Source organism: Lithobates pipiens, unplaced genomic scaffold (assembly GCF_037356315.1).
Source record: "Lithobates pipiens isolate NorthernLeopardFrog02 unplaced genomic scaffold, aLitPip1_a1.2 Scaffold_23, whole genome shotgun sequence".
In the NCBI taxonomy this organism is placed as follows: domain Eukaryota; kingdom Metazoa; phylum Chordata; class Amphibia; order Anura; family Ranidae; genus Lithobates; species Lithobates pipiens.
This window is the reverse complement of record NW_027507785.1, coordinates 44995649-45014671: the sequence shown is the minus strand read 5'-3', so window position 1 is coordinate 45014671 and position 19023 is coordinate 44995649. Positions and strand designations below refer to the sequence as shown.

The window sequence follows — 19023 nt, the reverse complement described above, 5'->3', positions numbered from 1 at the left end:
CTTATTATGAGGGGCTCCCACCATCCCTGTGCTGTGCTGACTTCCTCCTGGGGGTTCTTATTATGAGGGGATCACACCATCCCTGTGCTGTGCTGACTTCCTCCTGGGGCTGCTTACGGTGCTGCTGTCAGCGCTGTATGTCACGGAGCTGCTGTCAGCGCTGTATGTCACGGAGCTGCTGTCAGCGCTGTATGTCACGGAGCTGCTGTCAGCGCTGTATGTCACGGAGCTGCTGTCAGCGCTGTATGTCACGGAGCTGCTGTCAGCGCTGTATGTCACGGAGCTGCTGTCAGCGCTGTATGTCACGGAGCTGCTGTCAGCGCTGTATGTCACGGAGCTGCTGTCAGCGCTGTATGTCACGGAGCTGCTGTCAGCGCTGTATGTCACGGAGCTGCTGTCAGCGCTGTATGTCACGGTGCTGCTGTCAGCGCTGTATGTCACGGAGCTGCTGTCAGCGCTGTATGTCACGGAGCTGCTGTCAGTGCTGTATGTCACGGAGCTGCTGTCAGCGCTGTATGTCACGGAGCTGCTGTCAGCGCTGTATGTCACGGAGCTGCTGTCAGCGCTGTATGTCACGGTGCTGCTGTCAGCGCTGTATGTCACGGAGCTGCTGTCAGCGCTGTATGTCACGGAGCTGCTGTCAGCGCTGTATGTCACGGAGCTGCTGTCAGCGCTGTATGTCACGGAGCTGCTGTCAGCGCTGTATGTCACGGAGCTGCTGTCAGCGCTGTATGTCACGGTGCTGATGTCAGTGCTCTGTATTACGGTGCTGCTGTCAGTGCTCTGTATCTCCTGCACCCTCTTGTTTGCCTACCCTGGTCCCTGACCTTCCCTCTCCTCCATTGCCTTCATTAGCTCCATAGTCCTGAATTGTCAGAACAATTTCCCAAATAAAAAAAAAATGCTTGTAGTTATCGATCCCAAATTCACCTCATACATGTATTATGCTATTGTCCAGGTGGTGGGACTACGTGCTACCCCCTAATAATTACCCCGTGGCCGCAAATTCGACCTAAAGGTTTGCGAAATTCGCCTCCCATTGAAGTCAATGGAGCCCGCGGCGAACGGTCGTTTTCGCGAACGTTTGTGTCCGTTCGCGTTTCGCGTTCGCGAAACGTCCCGTCGGAAGTTCGTCCATCACTATTCTCCTCTGTATTTTTCTCATCTTTCTCACATCACTGCGTGAAGTTGAGGGCGAGCCGCACAGCCATTACTTTGTCACCGAAACCGGCCCACTAAGCCATCGGCCCACCGGGAAACTCCCTGAAGTCCCAATGGCCAGTACATGCCTGCCCACATATAAGCCAGGTTGGGAGGAGCCCTAGTGCACTTGGGGCATGGGAGCCAAACACCCCACACCAGCACAGATGTAACCAGCATGGGGAGGCCCTGTAGAGGGCCAGAGAGGAGTAGTCCTGCACCCCAAGAGAGCCGGCTGTAGACTTTCTAACCCTTATGGAGATGTGGTGCTAGGGCTGTTTGCAAAAGGCCTATCAGGCTAGGCCAAGAGTTCCCTGTGTGAGGTTATTCCCCTGGAAAGTACTGGGATAGGAGCCTAGTCCTCTAAGAACTAATAATCCCGAGTGTGTTAGAAGGAGATGGCTGATTAAAGTGCCGCATATGCTTTCGCATGTGACTACTGTGAACCATCCACTAAATGTGGTTGACTTTGTATGTCAAGTGAGTGCATGCCTGGTATACAATGCCCTGAATTCCATCAGTAAAGTGCAGCAATTCTACTCATATCTGTGGACATACCTTCCTTGGGATCTAAAGGTCAATGATTGGGAATGTCATGTGGAGGCCCCTGGCATGGAGTGGGCATAATATGATGGAGGGTTCATCCTCTGCAATTGGGATAGTGCTCTAGCATAAGGACAGGAGCGGGCAGGATCTTGTGCTCTCGGGGCCAATTCTAGATAACCACAAAGCCCCTCTTACAAAACCATAAGAGCAATTTAAAGTCCATTAAACACCTCCAAACACCATCTGAATGTAGTCTTCACTATTGACTCCAATGTTTTAGCAGCATAAAAAACGAAATTTAGCTCTTCTCTAGTTATTACATTTTAATGTTGCCACCATTTTATGCGCAATAGCCAGCCGACCATGACTTGGAAGTGGTCCTTGCTTGGCAAAAATGTGGTCTGGTTAGGGATGGGGAGGTTTGATGTAAAGCTGCTTCCAAGACACACCACATACCCGGCAACAATATTAATCTACAATAAGGAGCTTTCTCATACCTCCCCTCCTCCCACAATGCTCACCCTCATGGCTTCCTGGATGTGGTCCTGCCGCACGAGATCGGCTGATCGCTCCATGTACCACTTCAGGCAGCGAATCAGTTCTCTGAAAGAGAAAGAGAAAAGGCCTGTTTGTGTCACCATGTCCAAATTCTGAGGGTGACATACAAAGTACTACTTAGCAAATCTTTTGACCAATACATGCAAAGTCAAAGTATCATGCTTACTTTCTCCTGAGAATTGTGATAAGACATAACAGCCCCATCCTAGCCTGCACATGGTCTGGTGTATGGGCTCCTTCACATGGCAAACATTCTGGCCTACTGGCTGAGACGGTCTTTTCTAGTTTTGGCAGGATGGGGTTCTCAAATGGTAATTATTAGTAAAGATGTCCCATATTTTCATGTAAATTGCATTTCCTCAACCCCAAAAGCATGGGGGTGAGGAAATGTGCGGTTTAGCACCTTATTTAATGCAAGTCTTGCATTTTACTTCAAATTTTAAGATGATGACCCATCCAGCTCCAAAACCAATCCCAGTTGATGTAGGATTAGGGTTAGGGTTTGCTGATGACCCCTCAAACACCAAACCCAGTCCCAGCCGATGTAAGATTAGGGTTAGGGTTAGCTGGTGACCCATCCAGCACCAAACCCAGTCCAAACTGACAGAATGTTATGGTTAGCTTATGTCCCATCAAGCAGTAAAAACCCAGTCCCAGCTGAGGATTAGGATTATGGTTAGCTGATGACCCATCCAGCACCAAACCCAGTCCCAGCTGATGTAGGATTAGGGTTAGGTGATGACCCATCCAACACTAAACCCAGTCCCAGCTGACGTAGGATTAGGGTTAGCTGATGACCCATCCAGCACCAAACCCAGTCCCAGCTGATGTAGGATTAAGGTCAGGTTATGACCCATCCAACACTAAACCCAGTCCCAGCTGACGTAGGATTAGAGTTAGCTGATGACCCATCCAGCACCAAACCCAGTCCCAGCTGATGTAGGATTAGGGTTAGCTGATAACCCATCCAGCACCAAACCCAGTCCCAGCTGATGTAGGATAAGGGTTAGGTAATGACCCATCCAGCACCAAACCCAGTCCCAGGTGATGTAGGATTAAGGTCAGGTGATGACCCATCCAACACTAAACCCAGTCCCAGCTGACGTAGGATTAGGGTTAGCTGATGACCCATCCAGCACCAAACCCAGTCCCAGCTGATGTAGGATAAGGGTTAGGTAATGACCCATCCAGCACCAAACCCAGTCCCAGCTGATGTAGGATAAGGGTTAGGTAATGACCCATCCAGCACCAAACCCAGTCCCAGGTGATGTAGGATAAGGGTTAGGTGATGACCCATCCAACACTAAACCCAGTCCCAGCTGACGTAGGATTAGGGTTAGCTGATGACCCATCCAGCACCGAACCCAGTCCCAGCTGATGTAGGATAAGCGTTAGCTGACGACCCATCAAGCACAAACCCCAGCCCCACTGAAGCCTTTGACACAACCAGAAGATCTTCTCTCAGTTCTGATAAGACCCCACTTCCCATGAAAGTATCCCAAATGACCCCAATCCCTCTATCATTCCCCAATACAATTCCAAACTTTCAATTCTGAGATACGTTCTTCCCAGATTTTGCCACTCACCTGTAGGCCAGAGCACCAGCAAAGTGTTTCTGGATGTAGGTTTCCAGCACCGGGCGGAAATGGTAATATTTACTTTCCCGCAAAAGGTTGATGATGAAGACCTGCCGATGGAGGTTAGAAATGAGTTATATAACAAAGGCAGTTGAAGCAAATGCCGTGCTTTGCTAAAAAAAATACGCTATTGCTAATAAATTTGCAGAGTAGTAGAAAGTGTATACGTCACAATGCAGAACCAATGCATAATGCAAAATTCATAGACTAGCATAGAGGGGACAACCTCTGTTACTGTTATTATTTCCATCTGTGTCCAACTGGGGAAATTTCCTTTCACTTCTGGTTTAAGAGACATAAGGACATAGGAGGAAATCTTTATATCGTTATCATTTTCTTTGAGCAGCAAGTATGAATACAGAGACTGTCCTGGAGGGTAGTCCTGGTTTCCTGCAAGATTTTTAAAGAACGTTCTTCCATGAAAGCCACCCCACCACTGTGCGGAAATTTGGTCAGTTTAATCAGCTGGATGAAAGTCATCTTGTAGTACAAAAATGCACTTTCTGCATTCAATTATCTCCATCGGCCTCTCTATCCATAGAAGGATACGCAATATAGAACATTGATAATTCTCCTCAGAGGAGCGGTGGTGCCTTACCAGTGACTGGAAGACGAGCAGACCATACTTCTCCGTGTTGTCGTCTAGGATAACAAAAAGTGTGTCCAAGATGTCCTGCAGGAACTGGGATAGACCATAAAAAAATTTTGACCAGCCACCTGATGCCAATTTCCTCCCCAAAACAAAATCACATGAAAATCAAGGTTTATATAGAACTGCAATGGTAATCGTATAATGGACAACTTGCACTAAGGAGAAAATTACCGGGAGGTACAAGATAGATTTCTTCAAAACGTTTGAGAAATATACAAAGAGAAATTGGATACAAAGTGACTCCCTCACTATCACACAAACTATTTAAAAAAATGTAGGCCCACTGCATGGCCCAACTAGTGGTCTTGCACAAGGGCCCTTTGGGTGACTCTGTCCACCAATGGTAGTATTACACATTATGGCTGGAAAATGTCCACAACTGGTCTTGCACAGGGGCCCTAGAGTCACCAATTGGCAGTACTACTGGAAAATATCCACAGAACACGGGCTTTTCTCAGTCTTAAGACATTCTTACCTTCACAATTTCCTCTCCGCTCACATGACGCAGGCGACCGAGAATGTCCAGTATCCGGTCCGGGTAGACTTTCCACTTTAGGAGAGCCAGGAGGTCAACTGCAGATGTGAATGGAGAAAGTGATGAAGGTGGAGCAGGCTTAGGTGATCCAAAAAAGAGGAATTATCTGTGATCGGGTCATTGTGTATAGTAGATCATTGGAGGTTGTGGAGATGATTTTGTGCTATAGGTGGCACTAGAGGTCCGTGCCACTCTGAAGGATGGCATGCAGTGATATGGCAGTACCGTAGACTCAGGACCACTCTGGAGGTATGGCTAGACAGCAAGATTGTTAATCTCATGGGCTTAGTATTAATATTCACTGTACTGATGGAAAATAATAAGTACCTATTATAGTAATGGCTATGAAGGAGTAAGGGGCGGTGTAATCGGCATTTTACTATACTGTGTGTTGGTTGTAAAGTAGAGAAAGCAATGCTGTGAGCTCAGTAATGTTTCATACAAGAATTATACTGCTGGGTTCTTATATAGGCAAAGTGTTGCCCTGTATGATGGATGCCGAGGCATGGAAGGTGTTGAAAGTATTGCTCTGGCTGTTGTCTGTAAGGGGGGTGCACAGTTGTAGGAAGGTTATGCTGGTTATAGAATGAAAATTGGAGCAAAAATTGTGACAATTTAGATTGGAGTCTTTGCCATTTTTCTTAGTTCTTTGCACACCTGTCCAATTTAAGAGTACTTAACCACTTAAGGACCGGTCCTATTTTTTACACTTGGTGTTTACAAGTTAAAAAAAAAAAAAAATTCTGCTAGAAAATTACTTAGGACCCCCCCCCCCCCAAATTTATATATATATATATATAGTAATTTTTTTTATTTATTTTTCAGACACCCTAGAGAATAAAATGGCGATCGTTGCAATACTTTATGTCACACCGTATTTGCACAGAGGTCTTACAAAATGCGTTGTTTTTTTTTTGGACATAATTCACTTTTTGAATAAAAAAATAAGAAGACAGTAAGGTTAGCCTGATTTTTTTTTCATATTGTGAAAGATAATATTACGCCGAGTAAATTGGTATCCAACGTGTCACGCTTCAAAATTGCACCCGGCTCGTGGTATGGCGACAAACTTTGACACTTAAAAATCTCCGTAGGCGAGTTAATTCGTAACTTCGGATAAATTCATATTCGTTACGTACTCTAACAGCCAAATTTGAAAGTAAATTCCAATACCTATAATTTAATAGTTAGTAATATTAAGTTATTATTAGTTATTATTTCAGACTTTCACATTTTCCAGTTTTTGGATTTTCATTCTTATTTTTGGATTTCAAATTTCCGAATTTTGAATTTCCAAATTCCTGAAATTTCGAATTTTTGGATTTTCACATCTTAAAAAATTTGAAATTCGGAAATTCAACAATTCGGTAAAATCAAATCTCCAAATTTCCGAATTTCCGAATTCACTAAATTTAGAATTCCCAAATGAACGAATTTCCGAATTTTTGTAAAAATTCGGAAATTCGAATATTTCCAAATGAACAAATTTGTTTAAATTCATTAAAGTGATTGTAAGGTTAAAACAACAAACATGTCATACTTACCTCAACTGTGCAGCTCGTTTTGCACAGAATGGCCCTGAACCTGCTCTTCTGGGGTCCCCCCAAGGCTCTCGTGGCTCCTCCCCACATCAGATAACCCCCTAGGAGAAGCGCTCTCCCCGGGGGGTTTACCTTGTGGGCATGCTCCCGAGTCCATCGTTCGGGGTCCATAGACACGAATGCTGGACTCGGCCCAGCCCCCCGGGCGCTCGTGTCATTGGATTGGATTAAGAGCAGCGGGAGCCAATGGCTGCGCTGCTATCAATTTATCCGATGAAGAATAGGGACCCCGTGGAGAGAGGGAGAGCGCATCTCCGGCAACAGAAATACCGGGCTCAGGTAAGTAAGGGGGGGTTGGGGGGCCGGTCACTGCCAAGTGTTTTTTCACCTCAATGAATAGGATGCACGAAGGTGAAAAAACACGAGGGGTTTACAACCCCTTTAAAAAACGAATTTGGAAACGAAACGATTTGCACATATTTAAGGCACGGTACCATTCTGGCTGAGAGCAATGAAGGGATGGGGCATTCTTCTGGCCATGGGTGGTGCTAGGATTATGCTTGTGGGGCAATGTGGGCAAAGCTCCATTCTGTATATCGGGTAGGGGTTGGTATAGAGGTGACATGGAGGACATGGTACCGTTCTGGGTGAGCTTGGTGGAGGAGAGCTGGGTGTAGATAGAGAAGGTCTCCTTGGGGCTGCGCTGGAAGATGAGGCTGGATGGGATGTTGGGGCAGCCGCTGGTGTCGTCCTTGCAGCAGGGGAGGCCCAGGTACAGGGCGTGGTTGTTGAAGGTGCTGTTCTCGTCACACTACAAAAGGGGCGAGAGAGAGTCACGGTCCACCAGAAGGAAAGAGAGAGAGAGAGAGAGAGAGAGAGAGAGAGAGAGAGAGAGAGAGAGAGAGAGAGAGAGAGAGAGAGAGAGAGAGAGAGAGAGACCCACCACCCCATGCACCTGGGGAGGCCATACCTTGTAGACGTAGAGCTCATGGATATTGTCTGACAGCGTCGTCCCGTCATCTCTCATCAGAGGTGTGAAGGAGAAACCAAAGAGCTTCTTCTCACCTTTATCTTTTGCTGCAACACAAGAGAAGGGTGACGGTGGAAGCATTCGGCCATCGAAAAAGGGCAGCGAACAGCGGGGAAGCAGCACCGGCCATGGGTCACATGACAACGAGACATGCCAACAGAAGCCTCATGACAGAAAGCTGCGGCATTGTTGACACGATGCTGGTACGATCACATGACACGTCACATGACAGGCATAACAAAGACAAAGGGGGGTGGGGGGGGGGGAGGGAATCACATGATTTGGCACAATGGCGGCCCTCATATTGCGGCCTGTACATACTGGAGCAGTGCCTGAACTCGAAGCGTAGATGGGAGCCCCGGAACCGGTCGATAGGGATGGGCAGTTTGATCAGCTCCCCCCACCGCGGGCCGTTGTTGTGGTAGAGGACGAAGGAATGGTACTGCGTCCGCGGCGGCTCCCCGGTGCCCAGGCTGACGCAGTCCTGGAGAAACAGACGGTAAAGGTTTCATCAATAATGCATTCTTACCTCGTCCCCGACCACCTCAATCTGCTGAAAGCATCCGAACACCACAAAACCAAAAACACTTTTTAACAAATTTTTTATACTTAAAGCAAACTCCCCCCATCCATTCATGTCTCCATGCTTTATTTTCCACCCCAAACTCGCTCCTCCATGTCTTTATGGACCTTGCTTTGTGCATTGGTCCAAACCATTTGGTGGAGGGGGGATTATGGTGTGGGGGGGGGGGTTGTTTTTCAGGGGTTGGACTTGGCCTCTTAGTTCCAGTGAAGGGAACTCCTTGGACCTCGCTTTGTGCACTGGTGGGCAGTCATGTTGGAACAGGAAGGGGTCATTCCCAAACTGTTCCCACAAAGTTGGGAGCGTGAAATTGTCCAAAATGTCTTGGTATGCTGATGCCTTAAGAGTTCCCTTCACTGGAACTAAGGGGCCAAACCCAACCCCTGAAAAACAACCCCCCACACCATAATCCCCCCTCCCCCACACCAAAATCCGCCCTCCACCAAATGATTTGGACCAGTGCACAAAGCAAGGTCCATAAAGACATGGATGAGTGAGTTTGGGGTGGAGGAACTTGACTGTCTTGCACAGATTCCTGACCTCAACCTGATAGAACATCTTTGGGATGAATTAGAGCGGAGACTGCGAGCCAGGCCTTCTTATCCAACATCAGTGCCTGACCTCACAAATGGGCTTCTGGAAGAATGGTCAGACATTCACATAGACACCCTCCTAAACCTTGTGGACGGCCTTCCCAGAAGAGTTGAAGCTGTTAAAGCTGCAAAGGGTGGGCCAACTCAATATTGAACCCTACGGACTAAGATTGGGATGCCATTAAAGTTCATGTGTCACAATACTTTTGACAATATAGTGTATGTCCCATTAAACTGAATGCAGACATGCCGCAAACACGAGCCAAATGCTTGGCTTGCGGTTAAGGCAAAGTATTTACAATAAAAAATCCCCAAAAACTGGCATTCAGGAGTTGGCAGTATTGCCTCCTGAATGCCTGCCAGGCGCTGCTCTACAACCCTCTGAAAAGTGACCCATCATGGATACATGGATTACTTTTCAGAGGAGCGGGAGAGAGAGTGCTGCAAGGGACATTGCTCCAAATCAGGGACAGTCCCTCAAAATCAGGGACAGCTGGGAGCTATGCCCTGCTGCAGCCTCTCATCTTGCGACTTGCTACAAAGTTAGGAGGAGGAGGGGGAGACTGAAGAAATGCTTCCTCCTGCCTGCAGCAGACTGATGACATCATCTCAGCCTAGGAGCTCAAGGACTGCTTTTTGATAAATAAAAGTTGGAAATTTTCCAACCCCCCCCCCCCCCCCCCGATGTATATTGTGACATGTCGGGAATTTATTCATGCAGATTTGTAAAGATACTGCCAGGTCCACTTCACTTCCACAGTTACTATATAATAACAGACTCAGCAGCGTGCATGAACAATATGGCGGCGGGTTCTCACCCTCAGGTTCTCGCCGTCTGCGTACAGAACGTGCATAGTGACTTCAATGTTTTTCTGCACGCTTTTCCCTCCTCTCTCGAACTCGCCCTTCTCCAGCGTCACGTAGAGATCGTTGCGGATGTCCCCTGCAAAAGTAAAAGCGATACAATAAACAATGTGACATAAGCCGGGCCTGTGCAGAGCATCGCGGCCAAAAAGCAGAGCGTCATCCATCAGCCTGGCATGGCATCTGCAGACCAAAGGCAGCTTTTCGAGGAGCAGTGCACACCTTGCAGCATCATCTAGCACTCATGCACGGATGACAGAACTGAAAACTCTCAGACCACACTTGGGTGACACCCGTTGGGGTCCAATCAGCAGTCACGAGCCATGGTGTTACCATGTCAGATTTCACACAGCTCCCTCTGCAGACAGCATACCAGTGAGTATTGCCAAGCAATTGAAGATGGAAACACTTACACTCGGTAATCAGTATCTCTGGGGCAGAAGGGTTTTGTGGAATTTAATGGGGACCAAGAGGGGGTGAAACATTTTGAAATGAGAAGGTAATGATGGAGGAAGAAAGAGAAAGACAAGAAAGAGAGAGAAAAAAAAATGGATTTGGGACACGGAATTGGTGCATTGTTCAGATCCAGTAGAGCAAAGTGTATGAAGAAATCTCCTAGGGATGGTGCAATGGCTACAGACTGGAAAGAGAATGATTCTATCAACTCTTTACGTCATAGAGCTGCTACAATAAAAAAAGGCAATCCTAAGTACAATATTGTTTTCCCGCAGCTGAGGAGCTACTAGTCCACCAATCGTGGGTCAAGGAGTGGCCTGAACAGTGGTAGGTTCCTATATAGGTGCTCAGGGTTTATGGCCTCTAGAAGACCCATGCCTGCCTGTGCCATTGTTGGTAGACTTTGGAAACACCTTCTACATCCAGGCAGGGGGCGGACTGACCATTTGGCCACTCGGGCACTGCCCAAGGACCCCAGGGCCACTAGGGGGCCCCATTAGGGTTGCCAGCCTCAGTAAAACCAGGGACAGTATGTAAAAATCTGTGTTTTTTTTTTAAATCTGTCTCTGAAATGTCCCTTACCGACACCCTTTTGGTCTAAAAATCCTGAGATTATAGCTGCCCCACCTCTCCAGTACCTTCTCAGCCAATAGAAACATGTCTGTGTATACTGTGTGTACATGTGTGTGTGTATACTGTGTGTACATGTCTGTGTATACTGTGTGATTGTATACTGTGTGTGTGTGTGTGTGTGTGTGTGTATACTTTGTGGCCCCATAATCTCAGATTGTCTGGGGGGCCCATAATCTCCTATTGTCTGGGGGCCCCATAAGTTGTCAGTCCACCCCTGCATCCAGGTCTTCATTCCTCCTTGCGGCCACACTTTGACATCTAAGTCCTGCTTTGTAAAGCCAGAGCTCAGACAGTGGCTCCTCTGTATATCTAGGTCCTGGAATGGCCTAAACAGTGGTTGGTCCCAATTTGGGTGATTCTGGCAGCTGCCCGGGGTCCATGATCTCTAGAGGGCCCATGCCTGCCTATGTCACTGTTACTAAACCTTGGACATACATTGTAGATCTAGGTCTTGCTATACCCTTGCCAACATGACAAACCAGGACCAGTCACGCTTTGACAATCAAGTCCCACTTTGTGTGAAGCTCAGACAGTGGCCCCTGTTTGGAGGGTCAAGAACTGATCTGAGTAGTAGAGGATCTCTATTGGGGTAATCCAGTCAGCTTGCCCAGAGTCTGCAGCTTCTGGAGAGCCCATGTCTGCCTATATCACTGTTGCCAGACTTAGACATATCAAGTACGTCCAGGTCTTTCTTCCCTCTTGTGGCCACACTTTGACCCATATACAGTATACAGGAGCCACCGTCTGAGCTATGGCATCACAAAGCAGAGCTTGGATGTCAAAGATTGGCCTGACCATTAGTGGTTCACCATTTGAGTGAATTTGGTAGTTGTCCAGGGTCCATGACCTCTAGAGGGCCCATGCTTGCCTACTGTATGTCGTATTGTTGCTAGACCTTGGATATAAAATACTTTGGATGTCCAGGTCTTACTCCACCCTTGCCCAACACTTGTCTTTGACATCCAGGTCCAACTTTGTGATGCTGGTCTGTAGTCAGTGGCTCCTATGTATACAAGAGTCAAGGATTGGCCCGAGTGGTGGGCCCCCATTTGTGCGGCTGCCCGGGGTCCATGGCTTTTAGAAGGCTCTCGTTTTCCTGTGTCACTGATGCTGGACCTTGGACATACATTGTACGTCCAGGTCTTACTATACCCTTGACCAAAACTGTAACATCCAAATCCTGCTTTGTGATGCTGGAGCTCATACAGTGGCTTCTGTATATACAAAACCTCATTGATAAAATACTTTGGATGTCCAGGTCTTACTCCACCCTTGCCATCACTTGCCCTTCGAATTCCAAGTCCCGCTTTGTGATGCTGGACCTTCGTCAGTGGCTATACTACTCATGCCTTCCCCTATACAATGCCTTAGCTGGTCGATATACTACCCTAGCCTGTCTATATACTGCCTCCGACGTTCCCTATACTGCCCTAGCCTATCCATATACCACCCTAGCCTGTTCATATACTACCCTAGCCTATCCATATACTACCCTAGCCTATCCATATACTACCCTTGCCTATCCATATACTACCCTAGCGTGCCATTTACTACCCTAGCCTGTCTATATATTACCTTAGCCTGTCTATACACTATCTTAGCCTCCTCATATACTACCCTAGCCTGTCTATATACTACCCTAGCCTATCCATATACTACCCTAGCCTGTCTATATACTACCCTAGCCTATCCATATACTACCCTAGCCTATCCATATACTACCCTAGTGTGCCATTTACTACCCTAGCGTGCCATTTACTACCCTAGCCTGTCTATATATTACCTTACCCTGTCTATACACTACCTTACCCTGTCTATACACTACCTTACTCTGTCTATACACTACCTTAGCCTGTCTATATACTACAGTAGCCTGCCCCTATACTACCCTAGCCTGTCTATATACTACCCTAGCCTGTTCATATACTACCCTAGCCTGCCCTTATACTACCCTAGCCTGTCCCTATACTACCCTAGCCTGTCCCTATACTACCTTAGCCTGTCCCTATACTACCCTAGCCTGTCCCTATACTACCCTAGCCTGTCCATATACTACCCTAGCCTGTTCATATACTACCCTAGCCTGCCCTTATACTACCCTAGCCTGTCCCTATACTACCTTAGCCTGTCCCTATACTACCCTAGCCTGTCCATATACTACCCTAGCCTGTCCATATACTACCCTAGCCTGTCCATATACTACCCTAGCCTGTCCATATACTACCCTAGCCTGTCCATATACTACCCTAGCCTGTCCCTATACTACCTTAGCCTGTCCCTATACTACCTTAGCCTGTCCCTATACTACCCTAGCCTGTCCCTATACTACCTTAGCCTGTCCCTATACTACCCTAGCCTGTCCATATACTACCCTAGCCTGTCCATATACTACCCTAGCCTGTCCATACCCTAGCCTGTCCTTTGGAATTAAACATACAGTAATGGTATGTCATATAATATTGCATATAGACAAGGTGCTGTTGCATGTAAATCTAAATTCCTGATTCATTTATTTTAGTTTTAATTATCATAGATTTTAATGGCTGTGAGGGCCTTTTGGTGGGCTTAATTTTTTTGGGGGGGGTTGGGGGGGGTGGACAGCATTTTATTCTTTAATGCAGGCGGTACAATGTCTTGAGCCAGCCCTGATTGTACGTCTTAGCCCTTGTACACACGGTCGGAGATTCCGAAGGAATGTGTCCGATCGGACCGCTTTGTCGGATATTCTCGACTGTGTGTGGTCTCCATCGGACTGTTTCCATCGGAGTATCTGACAGACCAAGTTTTCCAACTTGTTGGTAAAATTTTCCGACAAAATGCTCCGATCGGACCTTGTCCGATCATGTGTAGAGAATTCCGATCGGACAAAGTGCCACGCATGCTCAGATCAAATTCCTACATCAAAGCTATTGGCTACTAGCCTGAACGTAGTCCCGTAGTAACGAAATAACGTCATCACATTCTGAACGATCGGATTTTCCCGACAACTTTGTCCGACCGTGTGTATGCAACAGTGTCGGACAAAATCCGTCGGACAAAATCCGATGGACAAAATCCGACGGATTTGGTTGTCGGAATGTCCGACCCGTGTGTACAAGGGCTAAGTCTTTTTCTCCACACTTTGATATCCGAAGCCTGTTTTGTTCTGCTGGACCTCATACAGGGACTTCTAAAGTATATAGAGTATATGAAACCTTGCTGAGGAAATACATTGTAACGATGTTCTTCCTACAATGTATACACACTCATTCCTTTATCTACAGATCAGAGGAGTGTGCTTTTGATCTGCACCTGATGTCAGATAAGGCCACCTCCTGGGAGGAAGTAAAAGTTTCTTAACAAAGAACATTTAACGTTTTTCAGTTAGAGAGGTCAGAAAGGTAAAGGTACAGTTTAATTGACGCCGGCGCCCCCTACCTGGCATGATGACGTCAGGAAAGCCCAGCTTGCGGGTGACGGCTGCGCCTCTGTTAAAGAGAATTTGGTTTTCTCTTCTGATCTGCTCCATGTCACCCCGCAGGAGTTGAAGCGACACGATGAGCCCTGCAAGGTGTGGGGGAAGAAGAGTCCTGATCAGAGAGACCGTGACTAAGAACAACACACAATGTCACAAAGCAAAACACCTGTGTGATAAGACTCAGGTGGAAGCTGTCAGTCTATATACATAGAGACCATGCTGCAGGACTTTAATATTGATTGGACCCTGGGCAAAAATTTTCTTGGGCCCTCCCCACCCCATGCAATTTCACTCTCAACCTGCTGTGAGGCATACAATAAATAGCAGCTAGACTTAAAATCAGTTTACTGTGTCAGATCAAGCAGCAATTGCGATTGGTTGCTAGTGGTTACAGCATATCATTACTGCTTAATGACTGGTTGCTAGAGGTTACAGCACAGATTACAGTTCATTGATTAGTTGCTAGAGGTTACAGCAAATGATTTGTGCTTGTTAATTGGTTACTAGAGATTACTGTGCAGTATTACTGCTCACTGATTGGTTGCTAGAGGTTACAGCTCATCATCTGCTCACTGTAGGGGAGCATCATATACATATGAATGCCGCCTTTATTTACATATCAATGCCGCTGGCCGCAGCTATTTACTTAGTGATGCTGCCGCTATTTACATATGAATGCCGGTTATTTACATGTAAATACAGGGTCTGTTCACAACAATAGGGCAGAACTAGGCAGCATTAGTACCAGCACTTCACACTGAGATATCAGGACACAGCACATGACCAAAACTTCAAGGGACAAGGGAATTTAAACTGTGATAGTTGGCAAGTATTAGGCAGCTGCTTTGGGCCCCACAACAATGACAGGGGCCCAGGGCAGCTGCCCCTTGTGCCCTGCCATGCGGATGTCTGTGGCACAGGACTAAGGCAGCTTCCACCTTAAGCTATTAACACAGGTATTTTGCATCAACAATCTTCCAAGGCACCTGCTGCAGGAGAAAAAAAAATGTGCTGTTGACACCGACCTCACTTTGAAAATGCTACTTGCCTTGGCTGTTTCTGGCTTTGAAATGTTAAGCCAATGATTAAGAAGAAGCATCCAGCCAAAGATCCTTATCTAGCTCAGTGACTCCAAAAGTACCCAAGTCACTGGATCAATAGGACAGCCAGGAAACCAGCATTTCTTAAAGAGGCACCCCCCCCCCCCCATCTGGGTTGTGAACAGGTTTTGTGGAGAGGTACACTGGATGTGGAAAAACATCTGGGTGAACTGTGATATTGAGAGAACAACCCCAATGCTGAGTGCCCTATCCAGGGGCCAGGCGGAGGGGTAGGCAGAAGAGGTGACCACCTTGAGCCAATCAGCAGGAGGGGGGAGGCCAAAAGGACAGGTAGGACGATAGGGTGTGCCTTGAACATTATTGCTTTGGGTGTTAAAAAAAAAACCTTGTCCCACCACCGGTCCTATCTTTGGTTGGAAGGATTGGTCTTACCATAGTTGGAGCTCGGTGTGGAGTATTTGGTGCTGGTTTTACGGATGATATTCTCGTGGACCTGGTACCATTCATTCTCATTGTTACACCTGAAACAAATGAAAAAGATACAGATTCTCCATTACATTTATATCATATGGGCCTCAGGATACCGTTATATCTAAAGCATTGATTATGTTATAACACAAAAAAAGCAGATCAACCCCCCCCCACCCGCCCTTCACCCCAAGTACCCTTACTCAAATTACTTCATTGTATTATTTTATTCCTGCTCTGTATTTTACTGCCACACTTCTGTTCTATGTGAAATAAAATATGACTGGATTTTGTTCAAGCAGGCAAAAAAAACAAATACACACGCAAAAAAAAAAAAAAATTGCAGTCTAATAATAGATAAAATGACCTTTAATCTGTGGATGTCACCTGCGGTACTTGTTTTCCGCCACAAGATGTCCTCAGTCTTTTGGGTTGAAGGACAGCCAATGTTATTCAACCCACGTCCTCTGCACCCAGGGCAGCCAAAGTCCCAAAGTGATTGATCAGCTTAGCATAGACAGGTGATTGATCAGTGTTTTTACATGGACAGGTGACTGATCAGTTTTGCATAGACAGGTGATTGATCAGTTTTGCATGGACAGGTGATTGATCAGTTTAGCAAGACCAGAGGATTGATCAGTTTTTACATGGACAGGTGATTGATCAGTTTTGCATGGACAGGTGATTGATCAGTTTTGCATGGACAGGTGATTGATCAGTTTAGCAAGACCAGGGGATTGATCAGTGTTTTTACATGGACAGGTGACTGATCAGTTTTGCATAGACAGGTGATTGATCAGTTTTGCATGGACAGGTGATTGATCAGTTTTGCATGGTCAGGTGATTGATCAGTTTAGCAAGACCAGGGGATTGATCAGTGTTTTTACATGGACAGGTGACTGATCAGTTTTGCATAGACAGGTGATTGATCAGTTTTGCATGGTCAGGTGATTGATCAGTTTAGCAAGACCAGGGGATTGATCAGTGTTTTTACATGGACAGGTGACTGATCAGTTTTGCATAGACAGGTGATTGATCAGTTTAGCAAGACCAGAGGATTGATCAGTTTTTACATGGACAGGTGATTGATCAGTTTTGCATGGACAGGTGATTGATCAGTTTAGCAAGACCAGGGGATTGATCAGTGTTTTTACATGGACAGGTGATTGATCAGTTTAGCATGGACAGGTGATTGATCAGTTTAGCATGGACAGGTGGTTGATCAGTTTAGCATGGACAGGTGATTGATCAGTTTTACATGGACAGGTGATTGATCAGTTTTGCATGGACAGGGGATTGATCAGTTTAGCATGGACAGGGGATTGATCTAGGGTTGCCACCTCATCCCTTTAAAACCGAACACATATTAATTACACGGATTCTCTGGCTGATTAATGTGGTAATTAAACTCACTTGATGCCTTATCAGCATTAAATTAGCCTCAGAACCCGTGTAATTCATATGTGTTCGGGTTTAAAGGGATGAGGTGGCAACCCTAGATTGATCAGTGTTGCATGGACAGGTGTCACGGTCGTTCCACCACCCCGGTCACCCAAGTAAGACTTACCCGCAGGTTCCCGGTACGAGGGGATCGTCGGTGCCTTCGGACGCGGGTTGGCGCTAACGAACGCACGCGAGTGCACATAGTCCCCAACAGGCGCACGCGGGTGCGCGTTGACACGAGCGGGCGCACGCGGGTGCGCGACGAGCCGAACGGGCGTACGCGGGTACGCGGGGTCACGAACGGGAGCACGGTCACCCGCGGGGGTACGTAGACGTACCGTGCGATCGTTCTTGGCGCCCAGTTGCCTACTTAAGGGACCTGCTCCTGCTCCTCTGTGCTGTCCCGTCTGCAGCGTTCCCGTGACTCCTGCTATCTGTTCCTGTGTGTTTGTTCCTGATTCTGTACCCGGCCTGTTCCTGGACTTTGCCTGTTTGCCGCCTGCCTCCGACCCTTTGCCTGATTGACCACGCTTCTGCCTTCTGCCTTGTACCTCTGCTGCCCGATTGTTGCCGACCCAGCTCGTTCCTGACTACTTCTGCCAGTCTGCCTACGGACCTGCTCTGACTACTACTTCCGCAGCTCCTGCCTGTTCGCCTGTGCCAGCCGTCCAGCAGTTCCTGTCCAGCATCCTGCGCTGGCTGCACCTTCCGCTCCGGCCCACCATCTGCTCCGGTCTCTTCTACCAGCTGACCAGTCTGGCACTTGTGCCCTCCGGACTCCTGAATCCCTGTTCCCATCTCCAGGGGCTCTCGAGCCGGGGCTTACGAGGCGCCGCTCCCTGCACGCTTGGGCTCTCCAACCAGGTACGTGACAGTACGGGACAGCCATGTCCGAGCCCTCGCAGGGAGCATCTCCGATGGATGAACTGTGCCACCATCTAGCCGGCCTCACCCAGGCCGTGAAGAACCTGCAAGAGGGTTATGGTCGTTTGGAGGAACGGGTTCAAGCCCTATCTGCCGCAGCTCCAGTTGCCTCCGGATCTCCAGGTCCCCCTTCAGTGGTCATGTTGCCGCCAGAGCCAAGGGTCCCTACACCAGACCGTTTTTCCGGTAACCGGAATAAGTTTAGGGCCTTCCGGAATTCCTGCGAGCTCTTCTTCGCCCTTCAGCCCCGGACCTTTTCTCTTGAGGCTACGAAAGTAGGGTTCGTTATCTCCTTACTTACCGACGAACCCCAGGCCTGGGCACATCGCCTCCTTGAACGAAAAGACCCCTGTCTGGACTCCTTAGATGTCTTCTTCCAAGCCATGTCTCGTCTTTATGAGGACCCCCAGCTCGCGGCCACCGCAGAAGCGGCTTTGCATGCACTTCAGCAAGGTCGCAGGCCAGTAGAGGACTACGTGTCTGAGTTCAGGCGCTGGAGCGCCGACACAGAGTGGAACAGCTCAGCTCTCCGTTACCAGTTCCGCATGGGACTCTCGGAGGCTTTGAAGGACGAACTGGCCCGTGTAGGAACTCCTGAGACCCTGGAAGCGCTCATCGACCTCTCTGTCCAGATCGATAGGCGGTTAAGAGAGCGTCGTCTGGAGCGCTCTTCTGCCACCTCTCGCCCAGTCTGGATGATGCCACGGGTTCCAAGTGCCAATCCACCGGTTCTTCCTGGTCCTTCTTCTCCGGATTTATCGGAACCCATGCAGCTGGGATTACTACGTTCACCTTTGACCCCCGAAGAGCGCCAACGCCGAAGATCTGGTAACCTGTGCCTC

At 47.7% G+C, this 19023-nt stretch overlaps 1 protein-coding gene across 1 annotated transcript in view; it reads right to left on the bottom strand.

Moving 5' to 3' along the window:
- DOCK3 (dedicator of cytokinesis 3) overlaps positions 1 to 19023 on the bottom strand; it is a 189767-nt gene that overhangs the window by 58021 nt on the left and 112723 nt on the right. Inside the window, 10 exon segments of the mRNA XM_077451060.1 lie at positions 2268 to 2349; positions 3891 to 3991; positions 4540 to 4623; positions 5069 to 5166; positions 7309 to 7480; positions 7640 to 7746; positions 8021 to 8183; positions 9694 to 9818; positions 14246 to 14371; positions 15779 to 15867. Of these exon segments, the coding sequence (XP_077307186.1) occupies positions 2268 to 2349; positions 3891 to 3991; positions 4540 to 4623; positions 5069 to 5166; positions 7309 to 7480; positions 7640 to 7746; positions 8021 to 8183; positions 9694 to 9818; positions 14246 to 14371; positions 15779 to 15867 (1147 nt within the window).